The sequence below is a fragment of the Schistocerca americana genome, chromosome 7 (assembly GCF_021461395.2).
Source record: "Schistocerca americana isolate TAMUIC-IGC-003095 chromosome 7, iqSchAmer2.1, whole genome shotgun sequence".
NCBI lineage: Eukaryota > Metazoa > Arthropoda > Insecta > Orthoptera > Acrididae > Schistocerca > Schistocerca americana.
The window spans coordinates 475,610,510-475,638,067 of record NC_060125.1 but is presented as its reverse complement, the minus strand read 5'-3'; the positions used below and the strand labels follow the sequence as shown (position 1 = coordinate 475,638,067).

General features: G+C 40.4%; 1 protein-coding gene across 3 annotated transcripts in view; it reads right to left on the bottom strand.

The window, feature by feature from the left end:
* The window catches only part of LOC124623201 (vascular endothelial growth factor receptor 3), a 512,828-nt gene that overhangs the window by 408,014 nt on the left and 77,256 nt on the right, over positions 1–27,558 (bottom strand). For all 3 annotated transcript variants that reach the window (XR_006980681.1, XM_047149015.1, XM_047149018.1), the window contains exons 3-4: positions 9,451–9,604; positions 6,601–6,737 (exon numbers count right to left, since the gene is read on the bottom strand). Coding sequence is in view for 2 of the 3 variants with exons in the window: in XM_047149015.1 (XP_047004971.1) it covers positions 6,601–6,737; positions 9,451–9,604 (291 nt within the window). In the remaining variant the exon portion in view is untranslated. The remainder of the gene's footprint in view (positions 1–6,600; positions 6,738–9,450; positions 9,605–27,558) is intronic.

Genomic DNA, 27,558 nt, shown 5'->3' with positions numbered 1-27,558 from the left:
TGCCTCTTCCAGTGGCCTGTGGACTATGGAATGGATGCTGCAGTGGCATGGTGGACCACTTTGGTAATGTGATCACTCATGTCTCGACATTTGCACAGTGTTCGAACTGGGCCAACTGGCTATAAAGTGTCCAGTCGGCCCCCCTGAGCACCCATCGTGGTGCTCTCCTTTCAGGGCCCATGCCATCTGGCAGGTGAATCCAGTTTGGGAAATGATCACTTCCATGCAAGTCACCGACCACTTCCCACTGGGCACTGGTGGCAAAAGCTGGAGAGCATAGCGAGAGATCAATGGCAGAGAATGACCCAGTCGCTGTGCAGAAGTGAGTGCTCTGTCCTGCATTGAGCAAGTATGCACAGGTTGACAGGAGAAGCCTCTCAATTGCTCTACCCCTGGGACAGTAATTGCAGAGCCCCAAAGCACATTGTGGGCATTAAAATCACCACAAATAATGAATGTCTGGGGGAGCTGTGTAAGAAGGTTGGTGAGGGCCACTTCATCAAGTGCATCATGTGGGGGCAAGTAAACAGAACACACAGTCAATGGTTGACGCACATGCACAGACACAGCAATGGCTTGTAAAGTTGTAAGTGAGAGAGGCAAGGAGTCTCCTGACAAAAATACCTATGCCTCCTCTAGCTCTCTCTCTCTCTCTCCACACAGGTTGTCCTTTTTGTGGAGTGTATAGCCTCGTAGCTCAGGGGAGTGTGATCGATGGAAGTAAGTCTCCTGGACACACAGACACAGTGGTCTACCCTGAGAGAGTAGACAAAGTTCCTCTACATGTGTCCTGAACCCCTGCAAGTTCCACTGAAGTATGGGAGACATCTATGATGGGGATAGCACCTTCATTCTGTCTCTCCGACCAGGTGGGGAGGTGGTGGAGCAGGCGTGGGGCGAGATGATTGCCCCACACATATGTCGTACTCCATCAGCTCTTATTGAAGATGTATTCTTATTGAAGATGTATTTCATAAAATTTTATTATTTTATGAGAACTTAATGTTTCAAAAATTATTTGTTTTCATAATTTTCGAGTTGCAGAATGTCCCAGTCTAAAAGTGTAATTTCTCTTAAAAGCAGTGTTATAATTTTGTAATCCCAGTTTTTCTGTTTCCAAAAATGTAGACTTTTACTTGAATAACTAGTAAATTAATTATTCCAATTAGAAAATTTTACTTTCTTCAAAATTCTTGGCAAACTATGGGAATCCTTGTGTACGTTAAAACTTCCCTCTAATAAAGCAGTACCTATTATTTTGTCATTTTCTGATGATACAAATTTTTGTTCAATAAAATTACTTCAGTGTCCATTGTATCTTTTTTCTCTAAAATATAATATTCATATACTTTACCATTTTGTAATTTCTCCAACAAGTGCATCTTTATATAGGCTTCATGCACAAAGCAAGTCATCAGAGGTGAGCATTGAGTATGTAAATATCTATGTTAGTCAGTCATGGACTATCTTTCATTTGGTACAGTCACTATGTCATCAAGTAGTTTCCGACATCAGTATATAGCAAATCATCATTTTAGTAGCTTGCTGTCAAATTCATTGTCCTTTGTCAAATGCCACCAGAAGCATGTAACGCAAGCAATTTTGAGTTCAAGTACTATTCAAAGACACAAATTTTGTGTATGGATTTCTCTCATACAGAAGACAGATGGGGTGATCTGGAAGATATGTGGCCCTTGGACTTGATAGCTATGACTACACACTGTGATGCGCTCAAAAAGAATGAATTTATTATACCACATGTTTATGCTCTCAAAATTAGTTGGCAACAATAAATTCACATTTGTTATTATTCTCTTTGATTGCACTCAAAGATAATAGGCTCAGAAAACATCTACTTAACAGACAAAGCAGAGTTATAAAAATTGGGTAATAGATTTATATGCATAATATTGCAAAACGGATGCCAAAATCTGATCACAGAATTCAAAATGGGATTACAATATAAAAAGTACAAATCAAAAATAACAGCAGTCTTTTGATTAAATGGAAATCAGGTTGAAGACCCACCTAAAACAAAAAATCGGACTTGGACACATGACTGAATGTGAACTGGAAAATGGAACAGGGATAGAAAAAATATTCAATAAAAAGTTGAAGTTTCCAACTGATTTAGAGATTCTAAGCGACATGAGAGAAAACCATAAAACTACCAATAATGAGTAGTCGAACAGATTAAAAGAAGTCATTCTCACAGCTACAAGTGATAAGTTACAGAGAGTAAAGAAAGGCAGGAAGAAATGGTTTGAAAAAATGGTTCAAATGGCTCTGAGCACTATGGGACTTAACATCTATGGTCATCAGTCCCCTAGAACTTAGAACTACTTAAACCTGACCAACCTAAGAACATCACACAACACCCAGTCATCACAAGGCAGAGAAAATCCCTGACCCCGCCAGGAAATGGTTTGATGATGAATTGAGGAAGTTGAAGACAGGGTTATGAAATATCATGTCAGAGAGAGAGAGAGAGAGAGAGAGAGAGAGAGAGAGAGAGAATAAAGGGAAGGAATTATTTATATAAATCATTGGATTTAAGACAAATTTTCATATTTTTGAATTTTCTGTTTTAAGCAATCTTTTAATTTTCATGATGAGCCAATTATGAAGTAACAAATAAAACTTCATACATTTATTTTACTGAATAATCTGGATATTTGAGAGGTGGAGTTTGGTATTGTCTATTTACGAAGCAGGATTGGAAAGTTATGCACAATAATTTTTTTTCTCCTCTGGTATTTTAGCTGGAATGTCGAAATTTCATGGCAACGAAAGTTTGAAGCTTGCACTATGGAGGGTATTTTGCTTTGATGTCCATCTCTAGTTAGACAAGCATGAACTACAAAACAAAATGGCGCTCGTGTTACTGTTGTCAAATTGTGAAGACAGCAAAGTGTGGTTCTAGATATTTGTGGATCAGGGGGAATAATCCAAATGAAATTCACAGGGACATGTGCAGCGTGTATGGGGATGACAAGACCATTGCAATGTCTCTTGGTGGTGTATATTCTTCCAAGAGGGTCATGTGAACTTAAGCCATTTGCCACACTCCAGCCAGTAACAGCTGCAACCCTGCAAAATAACGAAGCCATTGAGAAAGCAATTTTGAACAGCCAGCATGTGAAACTGTGAATCTTACTGCAGTGGTAACTTATGGGAATCAGCCATGTGATGTCATCAACAATTGTCAATATTTCAATAGGAGCACACACTACCAATTTCAAGGTAAAACTGCAGCAAGGAAGCACTAGGTTAGATTAGTACTTGTTCCATAGATCGTGAATACGACACTTCGAAATGATGTGGAATGTGTCAGGTTAATAAAAGGTGTCTATACAAGATATTACATTACACAAAATATTACATGACACTTAATATTTTTATTTTTTGTTTTATTTTATTTATTTATTTATTTTTTTTTTTTTGCTTGCACTGTGCAAGCAAATTAAAACCTCAGTCTTCAGAGAAACTCCATTCGCCCCCCCCCCCCCCCCCCCACACACACACACACACACACACAAGCACAAAGATGACCAACATTAAAAGTAATCGATAGTGAAATTAATAATCAACAAGTGAGGTAGCAAACACTTTGTCCATTTATTTCTTGACAAGCAAGTGAAATGGTTTAAATAAGAACCGCCATCTCTATTTATAAAGTTAATTCTAATTTAATTGCAATAGCTTCCTTAATAACACTGTCCAAATAGCTGGAAGTGCATGCCAAAATCTCTGTGTTGATATATTATATAGGATGACCAGAGCCAAGACAATGTTCTGCAATGGCGGATTTCCTTAGCTGTTTTAAGCTTGTGTGCCATTTACGCTCAGTACACCGGTTCTCCACAGTCTGAGATAGTCAGACCACTATATGACAGACCACAACTGCAAGCAATATGTAGACACCCACCTTACACAAACCAAGATCATCCTTTATGAAACTTAAAAGGACCCTGATCTTAGATGGTGGTCAAAAAACACACTTCACATCAAATGTTCACAAAATGTGATAAATTCTGTTTGAAATGCTCCCTATGTAAGGCAAAAAGGCCATGGACTTTCGCCCACCTTGGTACTGCCATCACTCAACTGGAGCACAGTTGGTCAATAGCCCAACACATGTGTAATTTGTCTTTCACTATAACTGTTCTGGCGATACGTGACCCTGTGAACCAAGGTATGAAGTAGCCCTTCATGCTGAGCCGGATGGTGACAATTGTCTGCATGCAGATACAACTCAGTGTGAGTAGGCTTCCTATAAACAGCAAGGCTCAACATACGACCTGTCTTCCTCCTGACCAATACATCACATCATGAAAAGGAAGACAGCTATCCTTTTCTACCTCCTTCGTGAAACGAAAATTCATGTGGCTTGGATTATGGTGTTTAGGTGTTCTAAAAAGTCGTTCAAATTCTCAGTACCTTGAGGGCAACCAACAGGAGTATTGTCTATCTGCAAAAACATGCAAGTTTCAAAGCCCCTACTCTAAGGCAGATTCCTTAAGATCTTCGACAAACAAATAAGCAGCAATAGATGAAAATGGGCTTCCCATTACAACTATATCTGTTTGCTCACAGCACTGGTCATCGAATAAACAGTAAGTGAAAGTCAACATATGTCAAAATAGGTTTGTTAATTCAACACCAAACCTATCCTCAATCTACCATAACAAATCAGACAGAGGAACACAAGTGAAGAGAGATACCACACCAAAACTTACTAGAACATCAGCGTCATTCAAACACATTCCCTCTAATCTATGTAAGAAATCCACTGAGTTCTTAATGTGGTGTTCACACCAACCTACAATAGGGCTCAACAGAGTAGCAAGGTGTTTTCTGCATGATCTGTTGGAGCACCAATGTTGCTCACAATTGGATGAAGAGGAACATCTTCCTTGTGGACCTTAGGGAGGCTGTATAACCTAGGGGGAACAGCACAATATGAATTGAGACTCTTTATACTCTCGTGCAATATTGGTTCATGACGGTGCTAGTGTTCATATATAGACACACACACACACACACACACACACACACACACACACACACACACACACACACACACACACAGAGAGAGAGAGAGAGAGAGAGAGAGAGAGAGAGAGAGAGAGAGAGAGAGAGAGAGAGAGAGAGAGAGAGAAGATTTTAAATTCATTTGCACAGGACTTAGTTTCTGCGGTTTTGCCTTGAAAATAGCAGCGTGCTCCCGTTGAAATACAAGTAGTTGTCATCAATGTCACCCACCTGCATTGCCATAAGTTATTTTAACATTATATACACTGGGAGAAACTAAGGAAAGTGCTTGTGACAATGTTCTCGGATATGTATGGTGTGTTATTAGTGGACTTTGTTGAACATGAGATTACTGTGAATGCAGCAGCCTCCATTAAAAATTTGATTATCTGTCTAGTCCCATGAAGAAATGCCTGACTGGCCAACTCTTTGCAACAAAAGTGGAAGTGAAATCAGCAGCCTACAGATGGCTATACTCCACCCAACCAGGCTTCTAGAAACAGAGCTTATTGAAACTGGTACCACAATGGGAGAAATGTATTGCGAATGTTGGTGACTGTGTAGAAAGGAAGGCAAAAGAAGTAAGTTCATTTGTGATTTTTTTTGTTAAATATTTTGGTAATAAAATTATTGTGTGTTGCTTTCTGATCTTCCCTCATAACATATGGTTTGGAGAAACAACTGTGAATTACAGATATTGTTGGTAATGTACATATATAATAATCCACAGAACATAGGGTCATTCCCAAGCAGCTCCGCAATTTCATATGATGTCTGTGCAAAAACTACAGCACATACAGAAAATGACAACTACCAGTATATGGCATATCTTCACATTTTGATTAGTTAATGTGCACTGTGGTGTAGTTGCACTAGAAAGAAGACTGTCAGAAGGTGTAGGCAAATCATCCATTCTGTATTGTCAACTCAAATTACTTTTTGCATGCAGGCAGGCAACCCAACAAACAGCTTTCCAAAAAGCTTTCCAAAAAGAGCTGCTCCAACACTTTCCCAGGCAATTTGTGTCAGAGACTACAATGAACTATATGTACATATTTGACATCTGCCACTTCACAAACAGGACCTGTACTGAAACACCTGTAATGAAAGTTAAGAATTTGGACAGATGCTCTATCCACCAATATGTGGTTATATTCTGCACATCTTTTAGTTTAAAAGTGCACTCATCTTCTGAAACCCTGGGAGTACTTATAAATAATCATGTATACATGATGACCCAGGAGGAATACACAGTATTCAGGGATACGACAGGAACAATTATTTGAAGCAAAAAAGTCTGGTAAACATAGGATCTAAAATGAATACCTTAAAAGCATTTTAGAGCCTGAGTTTACTACACTTGTTAGCTTCAAATGGTCATTCATACCATTTATCTGCATATCAACCATTCATAGAGCATTTTAGAGCCTGAGTTTACTACACTTGTTAGCTTCAAATGGTCATTCATACCATTTATCTGCATATCAACCATTCATACTGGGACACTCTGTATAGCTAAAGTCACTCAGTACATTCACACTACATATTTACCCATGAAATACTTACTTTTTCATCACCATCATGGCAGAGCGTCACTTTCACTTCAGGGTGTGTTGGCTTACAAGGAATGACAATGTCCTGATACTGCATACCATGAATTGGTGCAAAGAATTCGTCACTATATGTAAGCAGGTTCTTTGTATCTGTGGCAACAAAATAATACATGTATCTCATTAAGTAGTACAAAGCAAAAGATGACAGTTAAATGTTGGAGTTCATTATCCATCACAGTCAGATATTTCTACTAATGAAAATAACACAAGCATAAAATGAAGAAAATAAGTAGACTTTTTCATAAAAGAGTGCTGTTGCAGCAGGATATACAGGAGAGCTTCTGTGTACCTTGTAAAGAATGGTAGAAGTACTGGCAGAACTGGATACATGATGGTGGACAAAGAGACATGCCTGGATAGCCAGTTGGTAAGAGCTTCTCCGTGAAAGGCAAGGATCCATATTCGGGAAAAGACATTTTAGTACTGATCCAGTACACAGTTTTTACCTGTCATGAAGTTCTACAAGTAATCTTATAGACTAAGTATCACTGAAATCTCAGATTCCTTTTTTCTGGCCTCCAATTACAATGAAAAAACATTTCACGCAAGTAGAGAAAGTGGTACAAACACTAAGAAATGCAGAACAAAAGATCAGATGCAATATGTAAGATAAATATTTGAATGGGAATTAAGTAATGAAGTGCAACAGCTCATATATGATTGGATAAAAGCAGTGTCATCAATGATTAGGCAGTTATTGTGCAAGAGTATTAGAAAATAATAATGAAATAAGCTGGAAGTAAAGGTGTTCTGCAACAACTGATGTAAATTAGATCTAAGCAAAATTCAAATAAGTTGTGAGTTTCTGTTTGTGAAAGTGTTAATCTTGTGATAATGACAAATTAAACAGCCAATATCCTGCTATAATGCTGCTTGGGATATGAAGACCCAACTTACCAATGAGTGGGAGTGCAGAAAATTTGATGGACTAATGGTAGAAAATGATTCTATAGTAGAGCTGAATGTATTCTTATTGCTTCTGTAATACCAGAAAAGTTGGTGATGTCTGCTCATATATATTTTATTATGGAGAATAAAAACTATTATATTATTATTTTATCTCCAATCTGCAGTTTAGCTGAACTTATCTGTTGTGTAGCAGTTGTGTCAGAGGATGCTGGCTTATACCAATCCAGCATACTTGCAGAGAGATATGACATTGATTACTCATCTAATATGTATAAATACGAAGCCTTAAACCTGCAAAACTGATCACAAATAGATGTAAAAATTTGACTGAAATTAAATTAAATTGATAAAAGAATAAGTAGGTTTTATTCTGTTTGAGACTGGTATGTAATGTCTTCTGCTTAGACACTACACAAGAGTTACTTCTTAATATGTGAAGTCCTTATCACCAGCAAGTACAAAACACAAAACAATAGAAGAATTTATGTGTGAGGCTATTTCACTCAAGCATGATGTTGCATCAAGCATTAACCATGTATCTCATTATGAGCAAATTGCCTTTTATTGTTGTTCAGTTTTTTACAAAGCCATTTTTATTAGTTGTCCTGTCAATACCCCCAAATAACCCCCCCCCCCCCCCCCCCCCATAAGCCTGATTACATTCTTACCTAGTATTCCCATAGTTAAGTGCAATTTTAAATGATGACCCTATCCACACAAATTAGTTCTATAAATTTATAATACATTGGCAATGCCAGAAAAATTTTGTGAATAGTGTAACATGAAAAAATGACTTCAAATTTGCATATTTCCCCAAAATAACATGATTTAGTGCTTTTTAAAAAATGCAAAATTTGTGTGGTATAAAACTGAAATAGTGGTCAACTTTGTACCCCCATAGTTCATCAATAATTTTGGCAAGGAATGCAGAAAAAGAAGACAAATTCATGCATAACTTTAACTTACAGTACATTGTTCAAAACCTTCCTTTTCAGAATCTTATTCACTAAACTGTTACTACACAATCTACTGCGATTGGGATTTGACACCTATCTGTTGCACCTTAAAAAAATAAAGAGGCAATAAGTGGTACAATTTATACTTCAGTAAATTTCTAAAATACAACTCTACAGTTTATCTTAGAATAAGAAATGTCACTGTAGACATTAAAGAGCTCTCCCTGTCACTTAAATGCATAACAAAAATAATACTCCAAAAACATTGTTAATCATGTACTTCCTTGAAACTAATGACAGAATATCTAAACCAACTGATTTTAATAAGACTCAGATGTTCATTGTCACAAAAAATACAACATAACTTGTTCAAAATTTAAAAAATTCTCTCAAGCACATAATAATATAAGTGAGCATGTTGAGATTTCACAGCAATAAATAAGTTTATATTCAGTTCAGTGAAGATCTCTGAAGCAGGTCAATTGAAATAATGATAATTTATATGACAAATATAATGGCTATTGCATATCATTAAATATCTCTGCTAAAAATTTATACACTGTTTACAAAGCAGGAGAATGCATCATTTTCATGAAGTGCTTTACTAGGCATGGTCCACTTTGGAGTAGTGTTCTCACCTCCCTCTGACCTTTGAACTGATTGTCCCCAGTGAGTTTTAGGGTGAACAACAGTTTCACATGGACTCTGAACCACAGTGGAACTTGGTATCCTTTTGTGTCACAAATCATTACCCAAGTTGAAAGAAGCAAGGTGTGACAGAAAAACCCAAGGACTGATTAGAAACTGAATCTTTTATCTCTGGATTTACATTCTGGAATTTACTCACAGAGACAACAAGCCACATGTGAAGTAGTACTCATTCACTGGAATAGAGCAGTTAATAACCCAACAGATTTACTTTGACGTCCTCTTCTCACCTTTCACATACAAGTATATAGATGTATTTTTCTCACTGTTATTATCAAACAAACAATGGTAATATCCAACAGCCTTGTATGTAACATCTGTCAGCTGAATTGATGATATATATTTGCCTTTCCTCAAAGTTGAATGTATGTTGGGTTCACTGTCCTAGAAGCAGAAAAAAAGACAAAATTAATAGCCTCTTAGAATCAGAATGTCAAAGATAGTACCAGATGTTTATTGACGTATGTTCCATAAATATGGCAATATCCCATCAAAATTACATGTTCAGTAACTTAATGCATACTATAATTACACATACACAGAGTGGAACATGAATACCTGTATATTGACATATTCTGAGAGGTTATAGATCATGTCCTGAGGAACACATTGATGAGGATATAACATCTGGAAACATCATCCACAGAACCTATAGACCATTGGATTTACAGGGGACAACATCTGCTGTTAGTACATCTCTTCAGTAGTGAATGTGAGTCAAAACACTGATGGACTGTGGGTTGCAGTGGACGTGACAGGCATTAGTTGGTGCCAAACACATCTGTTCCTGCCACGAAACAATAGAAGCCCCTAAGAGCAATGATGGTTCATGTGTCATTGTTACAACTCATATCTGCTGCTGATATTTTATCTGCAGATTCTAAAAATAATCCCAAAAAATTTTGGTCATACATAAAATCTATGAACGCTACAAATAATTCAATACCTTCTCTTGCTGACAGTATGGGTAATGTAATGGATGATGATAAACAGAAAGCCAAAATTCTAAACCTAACTTTCAAAAACTCATTTATGGTAGAGGACTGCAGCACCATTCCCTCTTTCAATTATCAAACAAATGCAAGGATGGCTGATGTAGCGTTTAGTGTATCCGGGATTGTAAAACAGTTAAGATCCTTAGACACCAAGAAGGCATCTGGCCCAGATAGTATCCCCGTAAGAATTTATCTTGACTATGCTACAAATATAGCACTATTCTTACCCATAATCTATCAGAGATCATTGGAACAGCAGAATGTTCCATGGGACTGGGAGAAGGCGCAGGTCATAGCAATCTATAAAAAGGGTAGAAAATTGGATGCACATAATTTCTGGCCAATTTCACTGAGATCAATTTGTTGTAGAATCATGGAACATATTGTGTGTTCAGACATAATGACCTTTCTAGACTTTGAGAAGCTCATCTGCAGAAACCAGCATGGTTTTAGGAAACAGCGGTCATGTGAGACACAGCTGGTTGTCTTTGTGCATGATATATAACAGGCTCTAGATACTGGCTCCCAGATTGATGCCATGTTCCTCGACTTTCGACTCAGTTCCACACTGTTGCTTGCTCCAAAAAGTGCCCGCTTATGGTCTATCTCATGACATATGCGGATGGATAGAAAGTTTTCTAACAGACAGAGAGCAGTATGTCATCCTGAATGGGGAGACTTCTAAAGAAACAAGCATAAAATCAGGTGTGCCCCAGGGCAGGGTAATAGGTCCACTGCTTTTTACGATTTACATAAATGATCTGGTTGATGGTATTGACTGTGCAGGAAAGTAGTATTACACGAAAGTTGTGAACAAATCAATAAGGATTTCCAGAAAATAAATGTGTGGTGTAATGACTGGCAGTTAACTCTCATTATTAGTAAGTGTAACCTACTGTGTATAACAAAGCAAAAATCCCCTCTAATGTACAAGTACAAAATAAATGCCCAGTATGTGGAAGTGGTAACATCCATCAAGTATCTGGCTGTGACTATATGAAATGATCTCAAATGGCGTGATCAGATGATACAAGTGATGGGTAAGGCAAACTATAGATTGCAGTTATTGGTAGAATCCTATAGCGATGCAGTCCTTAAACAAACAAAACTGTTTACGATACTTTAGTTTGTCCAGTCTTAGAGTATTGTTCGCTATATGGAGCCCTTACCAGTTGGGTCTGATTCAAGAGATTGAGAAGGTCCAAAGAAGAGCAGCAAGATTCACGACTGGTACATTTAGCCATCGTGAGAGCATTACAAATCTCATAGAAAGTTTGAAGTGGGACACACTTGCAGATAGACCATGCGCTACATGCAAGGGGCTGCTTACTAAATTCCAAAATCTGATCTTTGCCGAGGGTGTAGAGCATATATTATTACCACCAACTTTCAAATTGTGCAATGATCACCATTCACAGATAAGGGAAATTAGAGCTCATACTGAGGCGTTCAGTCACTTTTCCCTCACGCAATCTGTGAGTGGAACAGAGGGGGGGAAATATGAATTTGACACGAACAGTGCCCTCTGCCACATGCCATTTGTTGGCTAGCGGAGATATGTGTAGATGTGTAGGTGTAGATAGAGTGGTCTAGCAGCAAGGGTTTATCCCCTGCAACTTCAGCACTCTGTAAAATTAGAGGGGGGGGGGGAGGGAGGGGGGGGGGAGAGAGAGAGAGAGAGAGAGAGAGAGAGAGAGAGAGAGAGAGAGAGAGAGAGAGAGAGAAGGACGTACATGGGGTTGTAACTCCTTGGGTCGCCCGCAACAATATTGCTGACCTGAGGCAGCTCAACTAACCTCTCTGGACCTGCAGTTAGTTCACTCTGATTGATGTTTGTGACAACATGCTTGTACCTTATAGAACAATAAAATATGTTTGTATGGAATAGTACGACCTGTTAGTTGTTGTTATATGTAACTGCTACCCGAGTACTGTAGTTCCTACACATACATACACATGAACATACATACTATAGGGTGTTTAAAATTAGTTGCCACTTTGGTGTTTGACTGACCAGAGGGGAACGTGGTGCTGTTGCCCAGGTAACACCAATAGCAAGCCAGCTTCCCCTATCACACACCACCAGCCGTTCGGCAGATAAAGCCCCCCCCCCCCCCCCCCCCCACGTTGCCCCACTGTGAGCAAATAGTATCACATGGTGTCATGCCTCAGATACATGAATGTTTGTCGATAAAGTTGTATTTTCTGGCATTTAAGTGTTCTGTAGGTATTGCAAAAGAAGTGTTTTGTGTTGGCGTTGCATTAATGATAACAGTGCAGTACATCGGAATACGAGATTTGCAATAAAATTGTCATCCAAGAACATGTTCACCAGCTGGGAAGACAATGATCTGCTGCAAAACATTAATCAGAATTCAGCAATAGTAATGGATAAAACGCCATACCACTCAGTTGTGATGCATAAAGCCAACAATGCAGTGGACAAAAGCAAATATTTTGCTCGGGGTACAAAGAAATGTTCCATGAAATAAAGTTTAACGTAATATGTATACGGCAAAGTTCATGGAATTTTTTAGTGCTGTACAAGCCAAAACTTCATGCTACCATGTCAACAAACTGGCTAACGACAAAGGACATAGTTTAAGCTTTCATCTGTATCATGCTCATTTAAATCTGACAGAGTGTATGGGCCTAGGTGAAATGTAATGTGCAAAAAACAGCAAGAAGTTTACACTCACTGAGACCGAAATGCTGATAAAAGAAGTCACTGCAAATGTTAGACGACAGGATTAGTCTTTAGTTGTTTGGCTTAATACCAAGAAGGTAGATGAGGAGACATTGATTGATGAAGAACTGTGATGAGTTTTGAGGAATACATAACTTCTCCTGTTGCAACATCTCTTGTTAAGACACAGCAGAGTTTAGAAATATATTGCAATGCAACTGAAACTGCAGCAGAATCCTGAAATAGTGTATTATCAAACTAACAACTGAGTGCAAGTCAGGTCAACAGTTTATGAAGCAGCAAATTCTGGGTATAAAAATAAACATGTAACTCCTTCACTCATATTGTTGAAAAAAAACACAGCAGTTCTTGTTTCACCATGGCCCTCAATAATAACATTATTTAACTGAAAAAATCTGTAGACATTTGAATATCGCTGTAGATATGGAAGTTCCACATATTAATCATGTGGCAAAACAGTCTCAATATTGTTATCGTTTCCCAGAATCTTGTTTTGATAACTCATAACATTTGTGAGATATGAAGAATTTATGAATAGGTCATCCTAATTGTTTCACTGACACCCAAGTTCATGTTGGAGAGCTTTATGTACATTACATTTTCTCAAGACTGGAAACAGACAGCGATATCCTGGCAAGTTTAAAGAGTAATTCAATGTATTATCTACATTTAATACACAGCAACATGTGACCTAACATGCATCAAACACAAATTCATAGCAACACCTACTTTTCAATGCAAACTAAAAAATTCTTAAGTAATTTACCTATTACTGAAATATCACAATAACTGTGACTGTTAATGACATGATAGGTAGTTCGTCATGAAGCTGATGACTTAAACTATAGGATGTGAGAGAATGAGAATTTATTACCAACTAGTTTCTGGTATGTGACAATTACAGGGGAATATCTCTGCTAGATGTCAGCTATAAAGTACCATCTCTATGCCTCCTAAATAGGATACTACCACTTGCTGAAGAAACTGTAGGAGACTACCAATGGGGGTTTAGATGCAAAAGATCAACAGTGGACCACCTATTTACCCTAAGTCAAACAACGGAGAAATGCTGGGAATATAATACAGACATGCACATGCTCTTCATTGACCCCATAAAGCCTATGACAGCGTACACAGAGGTACTGTAATCAGAGTACTAAAGGAATGTCAGTTTCCATCTAAAATAATCCAATTGGTGGCAATGTGTCTAGAACAAGTACCGATCTATCAGAACAGTTCGAAGTTCGAACCGGCCTCAGGCAGGGAGATGCCCTCTCACCTATATTATTCAACCTTGTGCTAGAAAAAATAGACTGGGAATTTATGAAAACTGACCCCTTTGGAATACCCCTAGACATGTCAACGACTCGGTTGGCATACACGGATGATATAATCCTAATCAGCGGTAGTACAGAAGAGCTCAGAATAATGGCAGGCTCATACTGAAAGATTGCCAGTAGGGCAGCCCTGCAAGTCAGTGAAAATAAGACAGAATACATGGTCTTGAGCAAGTCAGCGAGAGATGGGGAGCCGCTCACGGTGGACAGTCTCTGATTCAAAAGGTCAAATACTTTCAAATACCTTGGTAGTCTCTGCAGTGATCAGAACCACTGTGAAATTGAAATAAATGCAAGAATTGTCGGAGGCAACAGAGCATACTTTAGCCTTCGGATGTGCTGAAGAAAAGATCCCTGTCAAGAAGTTTTAAGATCAGACTGCAACAAAGTATGATTATGCCAGAGGTTATGTATGGTTGTGAAAGCCTCACCTTCAGGAGAACAGATGAAGAGAAACTACTTGTTTTCGAAGGAAAAATCCTCCGAAAAATATATGGTCCTGTGATAGATTCACAAACAGGGGAATGGAGAATTCGAAAAAACCAAGAATTAAAAGAGGTTTACTCACAGCCTGACATTATAAAAAGAATAAGAAGAAGAAGGTTGACCTGGGCTGGACATGTAGCACGGATGAATGAAGGGAGGATACCCCATGATGTGTTTCAGGGAGCTGTAGCTGGAAGGAGGTACCGGGGATGACCGTGAACTAGATGGAAGGACAATATTGACAAGGACACCAAGGACATGGGACTAGGAGCGGACGAGTGGTGGCAGGAGGCTCACAACTGGGAATGATGGAGGAGGAGTGTGGAGCAGGCATATGGTCACTAAGGCCCAAGCCGCAGATAAGGCAAAGTAGTTTCTTTAAAATCATTTCAGAAAGATTGCAAATCAGCTAGCTTGCTGTTCACATTGTGTGGTGTGCATACTGTAAGACCTTCAGTACACACACCATGAGATTATTTGGCTTGTCGCTCTAATGAAGTAGGCGAGTGTCAGCAATATGTCTCGTGGTCTTATCGTGGCGCGTTTATCTTCTGCCGTTAGGTTAGATGATAGAAATGCCACTTGCACACTTAGAGTAGCAGATTGACAGTGACCAACTTTAAACAGAACTTCACACACATTTATTAAAATAATAACAAGCAGAAAAATAACTTAACTTGGTTCTGGATGCTATTTACAATTGACAATCTGAAGTTCCCTTGGTCTTGGTACGTTAATCTTCTTCTCACCTAACTCTGATACTTGACAAAGTGTCTATACATTTCTCTTCATCGCTATGTACAGGAATATGATAATCTTACTAGGCGCATACTGAAACTTGACTATAGACTAATGCAGACTGACTAATCGGAGGTCTGTACACTCGTTATAATACCTCGTGCATTCAGGTATCACTGCACGAGTGTGATCCGCGAGGTGAAAAGGTTCTATGTTAGCAGCAATCTCATTGGCTGCATTACGTATTAATACGCGGATCAGCGGAAGCAGAATTTGGTCCGTCTCTATGACAGCGTCATCTTGTAGTGCGGAGACGGACGAGTGCTGCGCCTCTGCTGTTGAGCTTAGCAGGGCGCGCTGTAGTGGGAAAGTTGTGTACGCGCTGACTACGCGGATCTATGTACACAACACATTGTCAAGCGAGCCTGCCAGGTTCTGCATTGAGTAGGGCTGGCATTATACTGTGGTCATCTGCTGACGGGTGCTACAACACTGACAACTATGCTTCTCTCCATTCGCTCTGTGCTGAGCTGTCAAAAGTTGCAACTTACTTTAAACACACTACAGAGACCCTGGTAATGCTTCACAACTGCTAAATATGTATGGAAATTGCATATACATTCTAAATTTCTTGTCCCTTCTCTCTTTGTGCATCTCCTCATCCCCCCCTCTCTCCATACATCTCCTCCTCACCCCACCTCTCTGTGTGTAACCTCTTCCCCCTCTCTCCATCCATCTTCTCCTCCTACTCTCTATGTCCATTTCCGTCTGTACGTTCAGTAGCTCCATACATCTTCTCCTCCCCTCATCTCTATGTGCAAAAGCTCCTCCCACCCCCCCTCTTTCCATCTCTTCTTTGCTGCCCTCTCTTTCCTTCTCTTCCTGTCCCCTCTCTACATCCATTTCCGCCTGAATGTTCAGTTGAGTATCATGTAAAAATGTGTAGTAAATTGGTCAAGAACTTTTCGAGAGTTTTGGTGACAACACCTATATCTACATCTAGATGGATACTCTGCAAATCATATTTAAGTGCCTGGAAGAGGATTCATTGAATCACCTTCACAATTCACTATTATTCCAATCTCGTATAGCACATGGGAAGAATGAACACCTACATCTTTCCGTACGGGCTCTGATTTCCATTATTTTATCTTGGTGATCATTTCTCCCTACGTATGTCAGTGTCAACAAAATATTTTCACATTCGGAGGTGAAAGTTGGTGATTGTAATTTTGTGAGAAGATTCCATCACAACAAAAATGCCTTTGTTTAAAGATTTCCAGCCCAAATCCTGTATCATTTCAGTGACACCCTCCCCCATATTTCACGATAATACAAAACATGCTGCCCTTCTTTGAACTTTTTCGATGTACTCCATCAATCCTATCTAGTAAATGTATATATATCTTGGTATGAAACGTGATGGCAGAAACGTCAAACAGAATGCAATTTCATTATTTTCATTCCAAAAACACCATTACCATCCTTCTCAAGTGATGATCTTTCACAACTGATTTTAATTTCTGACTTTTCCCATGGATTTTCCAAAAATTTCCAATCATACAAATCTTGTCCTGACAATTACAAACACTAAAAAGGCAAAAATCCACCAAAACTGTTGAGCCATTCTTAAATGGTGATATGCGGCAAATAATGTTGATTTCCCAATTTTCTGTCAGATTTTACAATAATGTTCAGCGATTTTCAAGAATGCTTACAAGCAATATATATCGAATGTGCGACTGTCTTGGAGCAAGTTATCAATTTAATTTATAGTGATAGGAACTACTATGACAAAAGATGAACGATGTGGATTTCGCTTGACAGGTATATTTTCATCGTGTAGAGCTACCCGTAAGTAATAAATGTTCAAACACGCCCTGAGAATAGACTTGAACGGTTTATTACTCAGTATTACAGAAAAAGAAGCACAGTTGTTATAGGTGACTTGTAACAACAAAACAGCAACCCAGGAACAGAATAAACATAAAAACAAAAGTTATAACTCCATGGAGTAGGCAACAACTTTACTCAGCACTCCAAGTGGCTGATTCAAACTTGGCAGTTTATGCCAATCATTTGTTGGTTGGTTGGTTGGTTGGTTTTGGGGAAGGAGACCAGACAGCGTGGGCATCGGTCTCATCGGATTAGGGAAGGATGGGGAAGGAAGTCGGCCGTGCCCTTTCAGAGGAACCATCCCGGCATTTGCCTGGAGTGATTTAGGGAAATCACGGAAAACCTAAATCAGGATGGCCGGATGCGGGATTGAACCGTCGTCCTCCCGAATGCGAGTCCAGTGTCTAACCACTGCGCCACCTCGCTCGGTAATCATTTGTTGTTGTGCAGTCACTGAATTTGTGACTCAACTGTATCTATGAATGGCGCGAATGGAACTATCATGTATGGACACAGCAGTTGACGTGAGTAGCAGTTACTACGGGAGCTGGTGATGTGTACAGGTTCTGCATTGACCTGTTGTGGCGGCAGTGCTGAAAGTCGAGGTGTTGCATCTGTCAGGCATAGAGCTCTTGACGATAGGGTGGGTGATGCCTCTGTGAAAATGTAAGCCGGCTTCACTCTGCTAAGAGACACAGTGGCCTGTTTGCCATTACTATGATGACCATTGTGTGTGTGTCTCTGCGGAGGATGTGATGGGGTTCAGTATACGGTGGCTGCAGTGGTGGCTTGATGCAGTCTGTACATAACATAACGTGTGAATACCTTTCGAGGTTGTTATGCACAAAAGTTGTTTGTACAACCATGCCTGGAGGCCTTTGTGGGTTTGATATGACTTACAAGTTCCCATAACTTTTAAAGGAACTCTGGTTAGTCATTCATTTCTGACAGTAGGCCTGTGGCAACAAACTCCCATGGTAGGTGCAGAGTCTCGCCATAAACCAACTCAGCTACTGAGGACTCTGCATCTGGTTTGTATGTGGCTCATAGACCCAGCAGGACTATGGGTATTGCAGATGTCCAAGATGTCCCATGGCACAGTCTTTAGCATTCGATGCCAACATTCAAGCATGCCATTGCTGGCCGGATGATAACTAGTTGTTTTGTGATGGACGTAGTCACAGAACTTCGCCAATTGTGTGAACAAATCTGACTCAAACTATCGGCCTCTGTCGGTGGTGATATGGAGCGGACAGCTGAATCTTGCCAGCCAGGTAGATGTGAAAGCAGTGGCTAGTGTTTTCACAGAGATGTTGTCCTTAGATACTGCTTCAGGCCATCGCATATATCTGTCAATCATTGTGAATATGCACTGCTGGCCATCCGATGGAGGAAGTGGTCCTACCACATGAAGATGAACATGGGCGAAGCAAGAAGAAGTGTCTGGGATCTCCTATTTGGGGATGAATGTGGCGAGTGATTTTGCAATGCTGGCACATTCTCATCCATTTGTGGCAGTCTCTTTCTATCCCCTGCTACACGAACCTTTGAGACACTAGCTTGAATGTCAACCGGACTCATGGGTGGCAAAGATAATGCAAGGACTCAAACACTGGCTTGTGAAATGCAAAGGGAACAAAAGGGCGTGATCTGCCATGTGACACTTCACAGTACAATTTCATGTTCTTGCCAGGAATGTTGACTTGCCGTAACTTGAGTGCTGCAGTGTTGTCCTGCAATATGGTGTGTAGCTCAGAATCTTCTTGTTGCACCCTGGCAAGTGCCATCCTGTCCACAGGCTGTGAGACACTGGCCACTCTAGAGAGGCAGTCCACAACCAAATTAGTGACGCCTGATATAAGGCAATTCCAATTGGCTGTACTGCGGTGGAGAGCAAGTGTTGCTGTTTTTATTGAAGGCATATGTTAAAGGCTTGTGGCCAGTGTATATCACAAACTCTCGTGTCTCAACCTGTGGTTGAAAGTACTTGACTGCTTGATATATGGCTAAAAGTTCCCAATCATATGTGCTTCATCTTTGTTGTGCAGGTGACAGCTTGTGCAAGAAATAAGCCAGTGGCTGCGAGGCACCATCCACCCATTGTTGGAGGACTGCACCAATGGTTAACCGATTGGCATCCACCACTAATGCCAGTGGAACTTTGAGCTTGTGGTGCATCAGCAGTGCTGCTTGTGCTAGGCTCTTTTTGGTTACTTCGAAAGCCACATTCATCTCCTCGGTTCACTGCATAGGAGAGCTGCTCTTAACCTTGGAACAAGCCAGTACTGCGTCAACAGCGCCTATTGTTTGGCAGTGCATAGTAAATGATGGCAGTAAAAATTGAGCATTCCTAAGTATCTGCATAGCTCTTTTATTGTAGATGGCTTGGGTAATTGCAGTATGGCTTCAACCATATCAGGGAGCAGTAATGAGCCTGAGAAGATATTCGATGACCCAAGAAATCAACTTGATGTTGGCCAAACACACATTTAGCTGTGTTTAACACCACGCTGTACTTCTCAGAATGCTCAAAAACTTCTCTCAGGTGCTGGTGATGTTGTTCCTTGGATGATGAACACACCAACACATCACCCACATATACAAAACAAAAGTTCAGCCCACATAAGACAGAATCGATAAACCTCTACCAGGTTTGAGCAGCATTATACAGGCCAAAGGTCATAAACTTGCTTTCATACAACCCAAATGGCATAATAATAGTGGTCTTTGGAATGCCATTTGTTGCCACAGGAATCTGGGAATACGCTTTTGCACAGTCTATAACACTGAATACAGCAGCTCCATGCAGTGTATGGCTATAGTCTTTTAGTAGTGGCACTGGGTAGCAATCAGGCATGGTCCGTGAGTTGAGCGCTCTGTAATCGCCACATGGGCGCCAGGATTTTCCCTTTTTGGGTACTAAATTCAGTGCAGATGATCATAGACTACTTGAGGGTCAGATGATACCTTCTTGTAACATCATGTTGAATTCTGTTTTAGCATTGGCAAGGCGTTCTGGAGCCAATCATCTTGGCAGGCAAGGCACAGTCTGTAGTTTTTATGTGGTGGACCGTATCGTGCAATACTTGCTGTGACACGCATGGAGGCCTTGTTAAGGTCAGGAACTCATGCAGCAGCAGACGATACTCCTCATCTGCAACCTGTATAACCTTGATGTTGTATGTTCTGGCATCACAATGGTACCCAGTGGTTGTGAGTCCAGTAACACTGTCTATTAGGCGGGAATTCGCTACATCCGATAGGAGCTTATAGTGAGCTAATAAATCGGCACCGATTATTGCTTTGGCCACGTCTGCTACAGTAAAGACCCATGTGAATTAACGGCAGAGCCGCAAATGCAATTCTTCACACTGTGTGCCATACTTTGCAATTGCTGAATTATTTGCGGTAGACAAGCTAAATGCAGTGGATGGCATGCAACAGTGCAGTGATGATCTGGGCAGGATACTAAGATTGGACCCTGTGTTTATTAAATACTTCTGGCCTGATACTCTGTCAGTAAGAATAGGTGCCGGATGATTTAGTTGAGCAGTTGGTGGCACCTATGTCTAACCACCATTTGCATTTGGGTAGGCACAGGGGTTACTGCACTTTCTAGCCTGCTCACCAAATCTTCTGTGGTATCAACAAGTGGTCAGACCAGCATCTGATATAGATTAAGTCGAGGAATGGCTCCTAGATCATTTGCGGCTACGTCCTTCTACATCTACATCTACATCTACATCTACATGACTACTCTACAATTCACATTTAAGTGCTTGGCAGAGGGTTCATCGAACCACAATCATACTATCTCTCTACCATTCCACTCCCGAACAGCATGCGGGAAAAACAAACACATAAACCTTTCTGTTCGAGCTCTGATTTCTGTTATTTTATTTTGATGATGATTCCTACCTATGTAGGTTGGGCTCAACAAAATATTTTCGCATTCGGAAGAGAAAGTTGGCGACTGAAATTTCGTAAATAGATCCCGCCGCGACAAAAAACATCTTCGCCTTAATGACTTCCATCCCAACTCGCGTATCATATCTGCCACACTCACTCCCCTATTACGTGATAATACAAAACAAGCTGCCCTTTTTTGCACCCTTTCGATGTCCTCCGTCAGTCCCACCTGGTAAGGATCCCACACCGCGCAGCAATATTCTAACAGAGGAAGAACAAGTGTAGTGTAAGCTGTCTCTTTAGTGGACTTGTTGCATCTTCTAAGTGTCCTGCCAATGAAATGCAACCTTTGGCTCACCTTCCCCACAATATTATCCATGTGGTCTTTCCAACTGAAGTTGTTCGTGATTTTGACACCAGGTACTTAGTTGAATTGACAGCCTTGAGAATTGTACTATTTATCGAGTAATCGAATTCCAATGGATTTCTTTTGGAACTCATGTGGATCACCTCACACTTCATTATTTAGCGTCAACTGCCACCTGCCACACCATACAGCAATCTTTTCTAAATAACTTTGCTACTGTTACTGGTCTTCGGATGACCTTACTAGATGGTAAATTACAGCATCATCTGCAAACAACCTAAGAGAACTGCTCAGATTGTCACCCAGGTCATTTATATAGATCAGGAACAGCAGAGGTCGCAGGACGCTTCCCTGGGGAACACCTGATATCACTTCAGTTTTACTCAATGATTTGCCTTCTATTACTACGAACTGCGACATTCCTGACAGGAAATCACGAATCCAGTCGCACAACTGAGACAATACCCCATAGGCCCGCAGCTTGATTAGAAGTCGCTTTTGAGGAACGGTGTCAAAAGCTTTCCGGAAATCCAGAAATACGGAATCAACCTGAGATCCCCTGTCGATAGCGGCCATTACTTCGTGTGAATAAAGAGCTAGCTGCGTTGCACAAGAATGATGTTTTCTGAAACCATGCTGATTACGTATCAATAGATCATTCCCTTTGAGGTGATTCATAATGTTTGAATACAGTATATGCTCCAAAAACCTACTGCAAACTGACCTCAATGATATAGGTCTGTAGTTCGATGGAGTACTCCTACTGCCCTTCTTAAACACTGGTGCGACCTGTGCAATTTTCCAATCTGTAGGTACAGAACTATCGGTGAGTGAGCGGTTGTATATGATTGCTAAGTAGGGATCTATAGTATCAGCGTAATCTGAAAGGAACCGAATCGGTATACAATCTGGACCTGAAGACTTGCCCTTATCAAGCGATTTGAGTTGCTTCGCAACCCCGAAGGTATCTACTTCTAAGAAACGAATGCTAGCAGTTGTTCATGTTTCAAATTCTGGAATATTCCATTCATCTTCCCTGGAGAAGGAATTTTGGAAAACTGTGTTCAATAACTCCGCTTTAGCAGCACAGCCGTCGGTAACAGTACCATCGGCACTGCGCAGCAAAGATATTGACTGCGTCTTGCCGCTTGTGTACTTTACATACGACCAGAATTTCTTTGGATTTTCTACCAAATTTCAAGACAATGTTTCGTTGTGGAACCTATTAAAGGCATCTCGCATTGAAGTCCGTGCCAAATTTTGCGCGTCTGTAAATTTTAGCCAATCTTCGGGAAGCATTCTCGGTCAGTGGTGCTGTGATTATATCTTGAACTTGGGAATCATAGCATTGCTTGAGCTGACTCACTATTAATGCGAACTTAGTCACATCCACTGTAATTCCAGCATAGCAAAAGCTGGCCTCAACCTGGACGAACCACAGAACTGGATTATGTGGCCAAAACGGTGGGAGGCGAACAGCCTGTCTCAATACTGCAGGCGATTCCAATCTGTAATCAATTGTGTTGCAGGACCAGTTTTCTCAGCACGAATCACATTGGGCTCACCACTGATGGGTATATTTTTGTCATGTAGAACTACCCGTACTTAATAAATATTCAAACATGCACTGAGAATAGACTTGAACAGTTTATTACTTGGTATTACAGAAAAAGAAGCACTGCTGCTATAGTTAACTTGTAACAACAAAACAGTAACCAAGGAACAGAATAAACCTAAAAACAAAAGTTATAACTCCAAGGAGTAGGCAACAACATTATTCAGCACTCCAAGCAGTGGATTCAAACTTGGTGGTTTACGCCATTCATTTTTTACCGTGCAGTCACTGAATTTGTGACAGAACTGTATCTATGGATGGCGCGAACAGAACTAACATGTGCAGACACAGTAGTTAACGTGAGTAGTGGTCACTACATGCTTATAGCGTTGGCAACAATGAAAACAATAAATGAAAATGATCCAATGACGACATATATAATTTCACTTACCTTACTCGTCATTGATATCTTCATTCTGGACAACTCTGGGTGATATGTTTACTGCTGGTAGAAGTCCTTTTTTACCATAGTCTGTGTTGCAGTCTAGCAATATCTCTTAAGAAAACTGACAAAGTTTCACAGGTAAGTTTTATACCACGTAAGTGCAAACTGTGGAAGTAGAAGTATTGAAAGATATACAGTGCATCTTGGTCTCCTGTTCGTCCTTCCCTTTGGATGGATGATTTCTGGGATTTCCATAATTATTTGATGCTCTGTGTGTGCACAGATGGGTCATCAGAAGATGCAAATTCAACAAAATGGTTTACAAACTCATGGTGAAACCTTTCTTCCTTTAAAGTGTTGTCCGATTTCCATCCATCTGTAATGACTTTGGTGCCAGTCATGATAAAGTTCTTAATAAGAGACACTAAAGTTTGTTTGGTCCTGGAATACACTTCCACAACGAAACATTTTCTTGAGTCTCTTTCAATGCATCCGAATACCCTAATCTGTTCAGTTTAGTTCTTGAGAAGTCATCCTTTCACGTATAATCAAGTTATGTATGACCCATCTATTTCTTCAATCTTGTTGACACTACCTATTGGACTACTGTCATTAGTCACAATGACTTAACACACCGTAACAGTCACAAGCAATATTTTTCGACAGTCCAGTTTCCAGCACTGTGTTTTCCAGTTTGTAATCTTTAATCCGGCAGGAAACCTAAATGATGCTCTGCTGTATTGTCAGTTCAGAATTAACAAACTGTGTGTTTTTCCTTATACTTGTTCTTTCTGACATTTGCTACAATACAGCTGTAACAGGAACTCACAATTGCTACTTTTTGAATCAAGTTTGATGTAGTTCTCCCCATAACAATCTACACACATTCTAGTGTCTTGACTTGGTAGAAGATGGTACTCTCAATGGGAGTCCAAACAATTTTTGATGGTACTCAATCTAGCAATCAAATCATGCCTCACGGCAACTGGCCTGACCTGATCTTGAAGCTGTGGCTGCAGCTGGTGATGCCCAGTCATCTCATTATCTAGCATGGACCTAGCATTGGGGTGATGCTACTGGACTCTGAATGAATCTGCCTCAAAATTCACAGACATTTATGTGGCTCTGAGGTGCATTTTTATCCAGCTCCCTGTCACATAGCTCACAACATGGGTATTGCCCTGGTGTGGTGACACTGCCGTGTCCACTTTGGCTATTACTGCAGCATGGTGCAGGTTTCGCCTAGCACACAGCTGGCCCATCTCACAGTCTTTTTGCATATTTTTTGCCCTGATCAACACGTTGCCACACTGTGCTTACCATCCTGTGGTTTACAGTGGCTTCCTTATAAATTTCTCTAAAAACTGCACAGTGACACTACACGGTAGACAGGTATACTCTGTTCGTAGAACAGAACTGATACATGTTCTGTCACTGACCACTGGCTGCATCTCTCAAGCATCTGGTGTAAGACTACTGGAAGTAAGTCTTACACATATTAGGCTTCTTGTTGTGAATGAAACTCACACAATATAGAGAATCTTAAGTTTGTTTGCTGACCACTGTGCTAAACACTTAATCCATATACTTCTAGTATCAAATCTCACTGGACTGTTGGTTTTGAAGTACCTGCCAGTCATGCCATTAAGGACCACTATACAGTAGTTGCCACACACAATAAACACTTAAAGATAGTGTCACAGAGCTGAAAAATATCTGAGACAGTGTCATTAACATTCTATCAATAATAGAGCCACACAAAATCAAGCATGCCTTGACAATATTTTTGTCAATTTTAAAACTGCAGCAGAATTGGGAGATGTGACAATATTTCCATTTCCAGATCATAATTCTGTGTTGCATTAGCTACCATGACAGGTAAACGCAGTTTGGTGACCTATAGTTCATAATAAGATGTACGAAAAAGGCTTGAGAGAAGGGCTAACTGTGCTCAACAAAACCTACATCACACAGCAGTAATAGCCATGGTGGGCAGGATGATTCACCACACTGATGAAAGACCAATGTTGTGAGCTAGATGACGAGGAGCCGCATAATAGTGCAACAGATGCACCTCAGAGCCATATAAATAGCTGTGAACTGTAAGGCAGATTAATCCAGAATCCAGCAGCACCACCATAATGCCAGGGTCCTGCTAGGAGACGAGATGACTGGGCGCCACCAGCTGCAGCCATGGGTTCAAGACAGGGTCGGGCCAGTTGCATCCTGCTCTGAGTATTCTTTTGGGAAAAGGTGCCACAGTGATGCTAACCAGCTGTTTGTGCCTCTGGTCACCAGACAGTTGCCAGGGAGCAGCAGCTCATGTCCTGTGCATAGCAGTCTTCACTTGTCTCCACGATAGACCCGAGCTGAGCCTGAGTCACCAGGTTCTGCAGTGAAATGCAGTTACAGCAGAAAATGGAGAATGCTGCTGATGTCAGGGACTTGGCTGACTGTCAGACCACAAGCCACTGCTCAGCCTTATGTCAGCAATGCCTATGCATGCATCCAGTGCAGAGACCAGCCACCTGCTAGCAATCTCCGGCCTAAGATGGAGTGGTGTGATTCTGCTTCACATTACTCATGATTCAATGTGTACCTGAAGTTTAATAAAACATTTATCTTTACCACCCGTGTGTCACTGGACCCACAGACCCATCACTCCACCACTCAGCTTACTGAGTGCTCTTTGCACTCTGCAGTATCTAAATTATATAAGTAGGCTCTGTTCCGATAAGACTAATGTAACTAGGCATGTCCCAAAAGTTGGGATCTCCAGATCTGTCATTAACGATAAAATTTTCAGATCTTGTAAGTCCCTTGCTGACGGAGACTGCCTTGGCCAATGTTACGGTGACACACATTATACTTCAAGTACTGTGTCAGGAAAGATAACATTTGATAGGTTTCTTAATCCACTTTTGACACAATTTAATGAGAGCTTTCCATAAACAAATGCAAATTAATTGGACAATGGAACATCCAGAATGGAATGTAACAATATTATTATGAAAAGGATTGTTACCACTCACCATATAGTGGAGATGCTGAGTCGCAGATAGGCACAACAAAAAGATTGTCAGAAAATGATCTTTCAGCCATCAAGGCCTTCATCGGAGATAGAAAACACACGCGCACACACACACACACACACACACACACACACACACACACACGACCGCAATCTCTGGCTGCTGATGCCAATATATTTTTATAATATTGTTTCAAAATAATTGCCAAAGCCTTGGAAACCATGGTTCCAAACAACCAAAATAAAACTAAACGTCTGGCCAATTTGAAAAACCATGTTATGCTGTTGTATAGCATATCTAATAGTCTGAAGACTGACCATGCAAGATTATCCTGTGTTAAATGTAGTAATGAGTATGAAAATGCCATTGTGGAAGCTAAAAAGCACATGATTGCAGCACTGTAGAGAATTCCACTGTTGTTGTTGTTGTTGTCTTCAGTCCTGAGACTGGTTTGATGCAGCTCTCCATGCTACTCTATCCTGTGCAAGCTTTTTCATCTCCCAGTACTTACTGCAACCTACATCCTTCTGAATCTGCTTAGTGTTTTCATCTCTTGGTCTCCATCTATGATTTTTACCCTGCACGCTGCCCTCCAATTCTAAATTTGTGATCCCTTGATGCCTCAGAACATGTCCTACCAACCGGTTCCTTCTTCTTGTCAAGTTGTGCCACAAACTCCTCTTCTCCCCAATCCTATTCAGTACCTCCTCATTAGTTATGTGATCTACCCATCTAATCTTCAGCATTCTTCTGTAGCACCATATTTCGAAAGCTTCTATTCTCTTCTTGTCCAAACTATTTATTGTCCATGTTTCACTTCCATACATGGCTACACTCCATACAAATACTTTCAGAAACGACTTCCTGACAC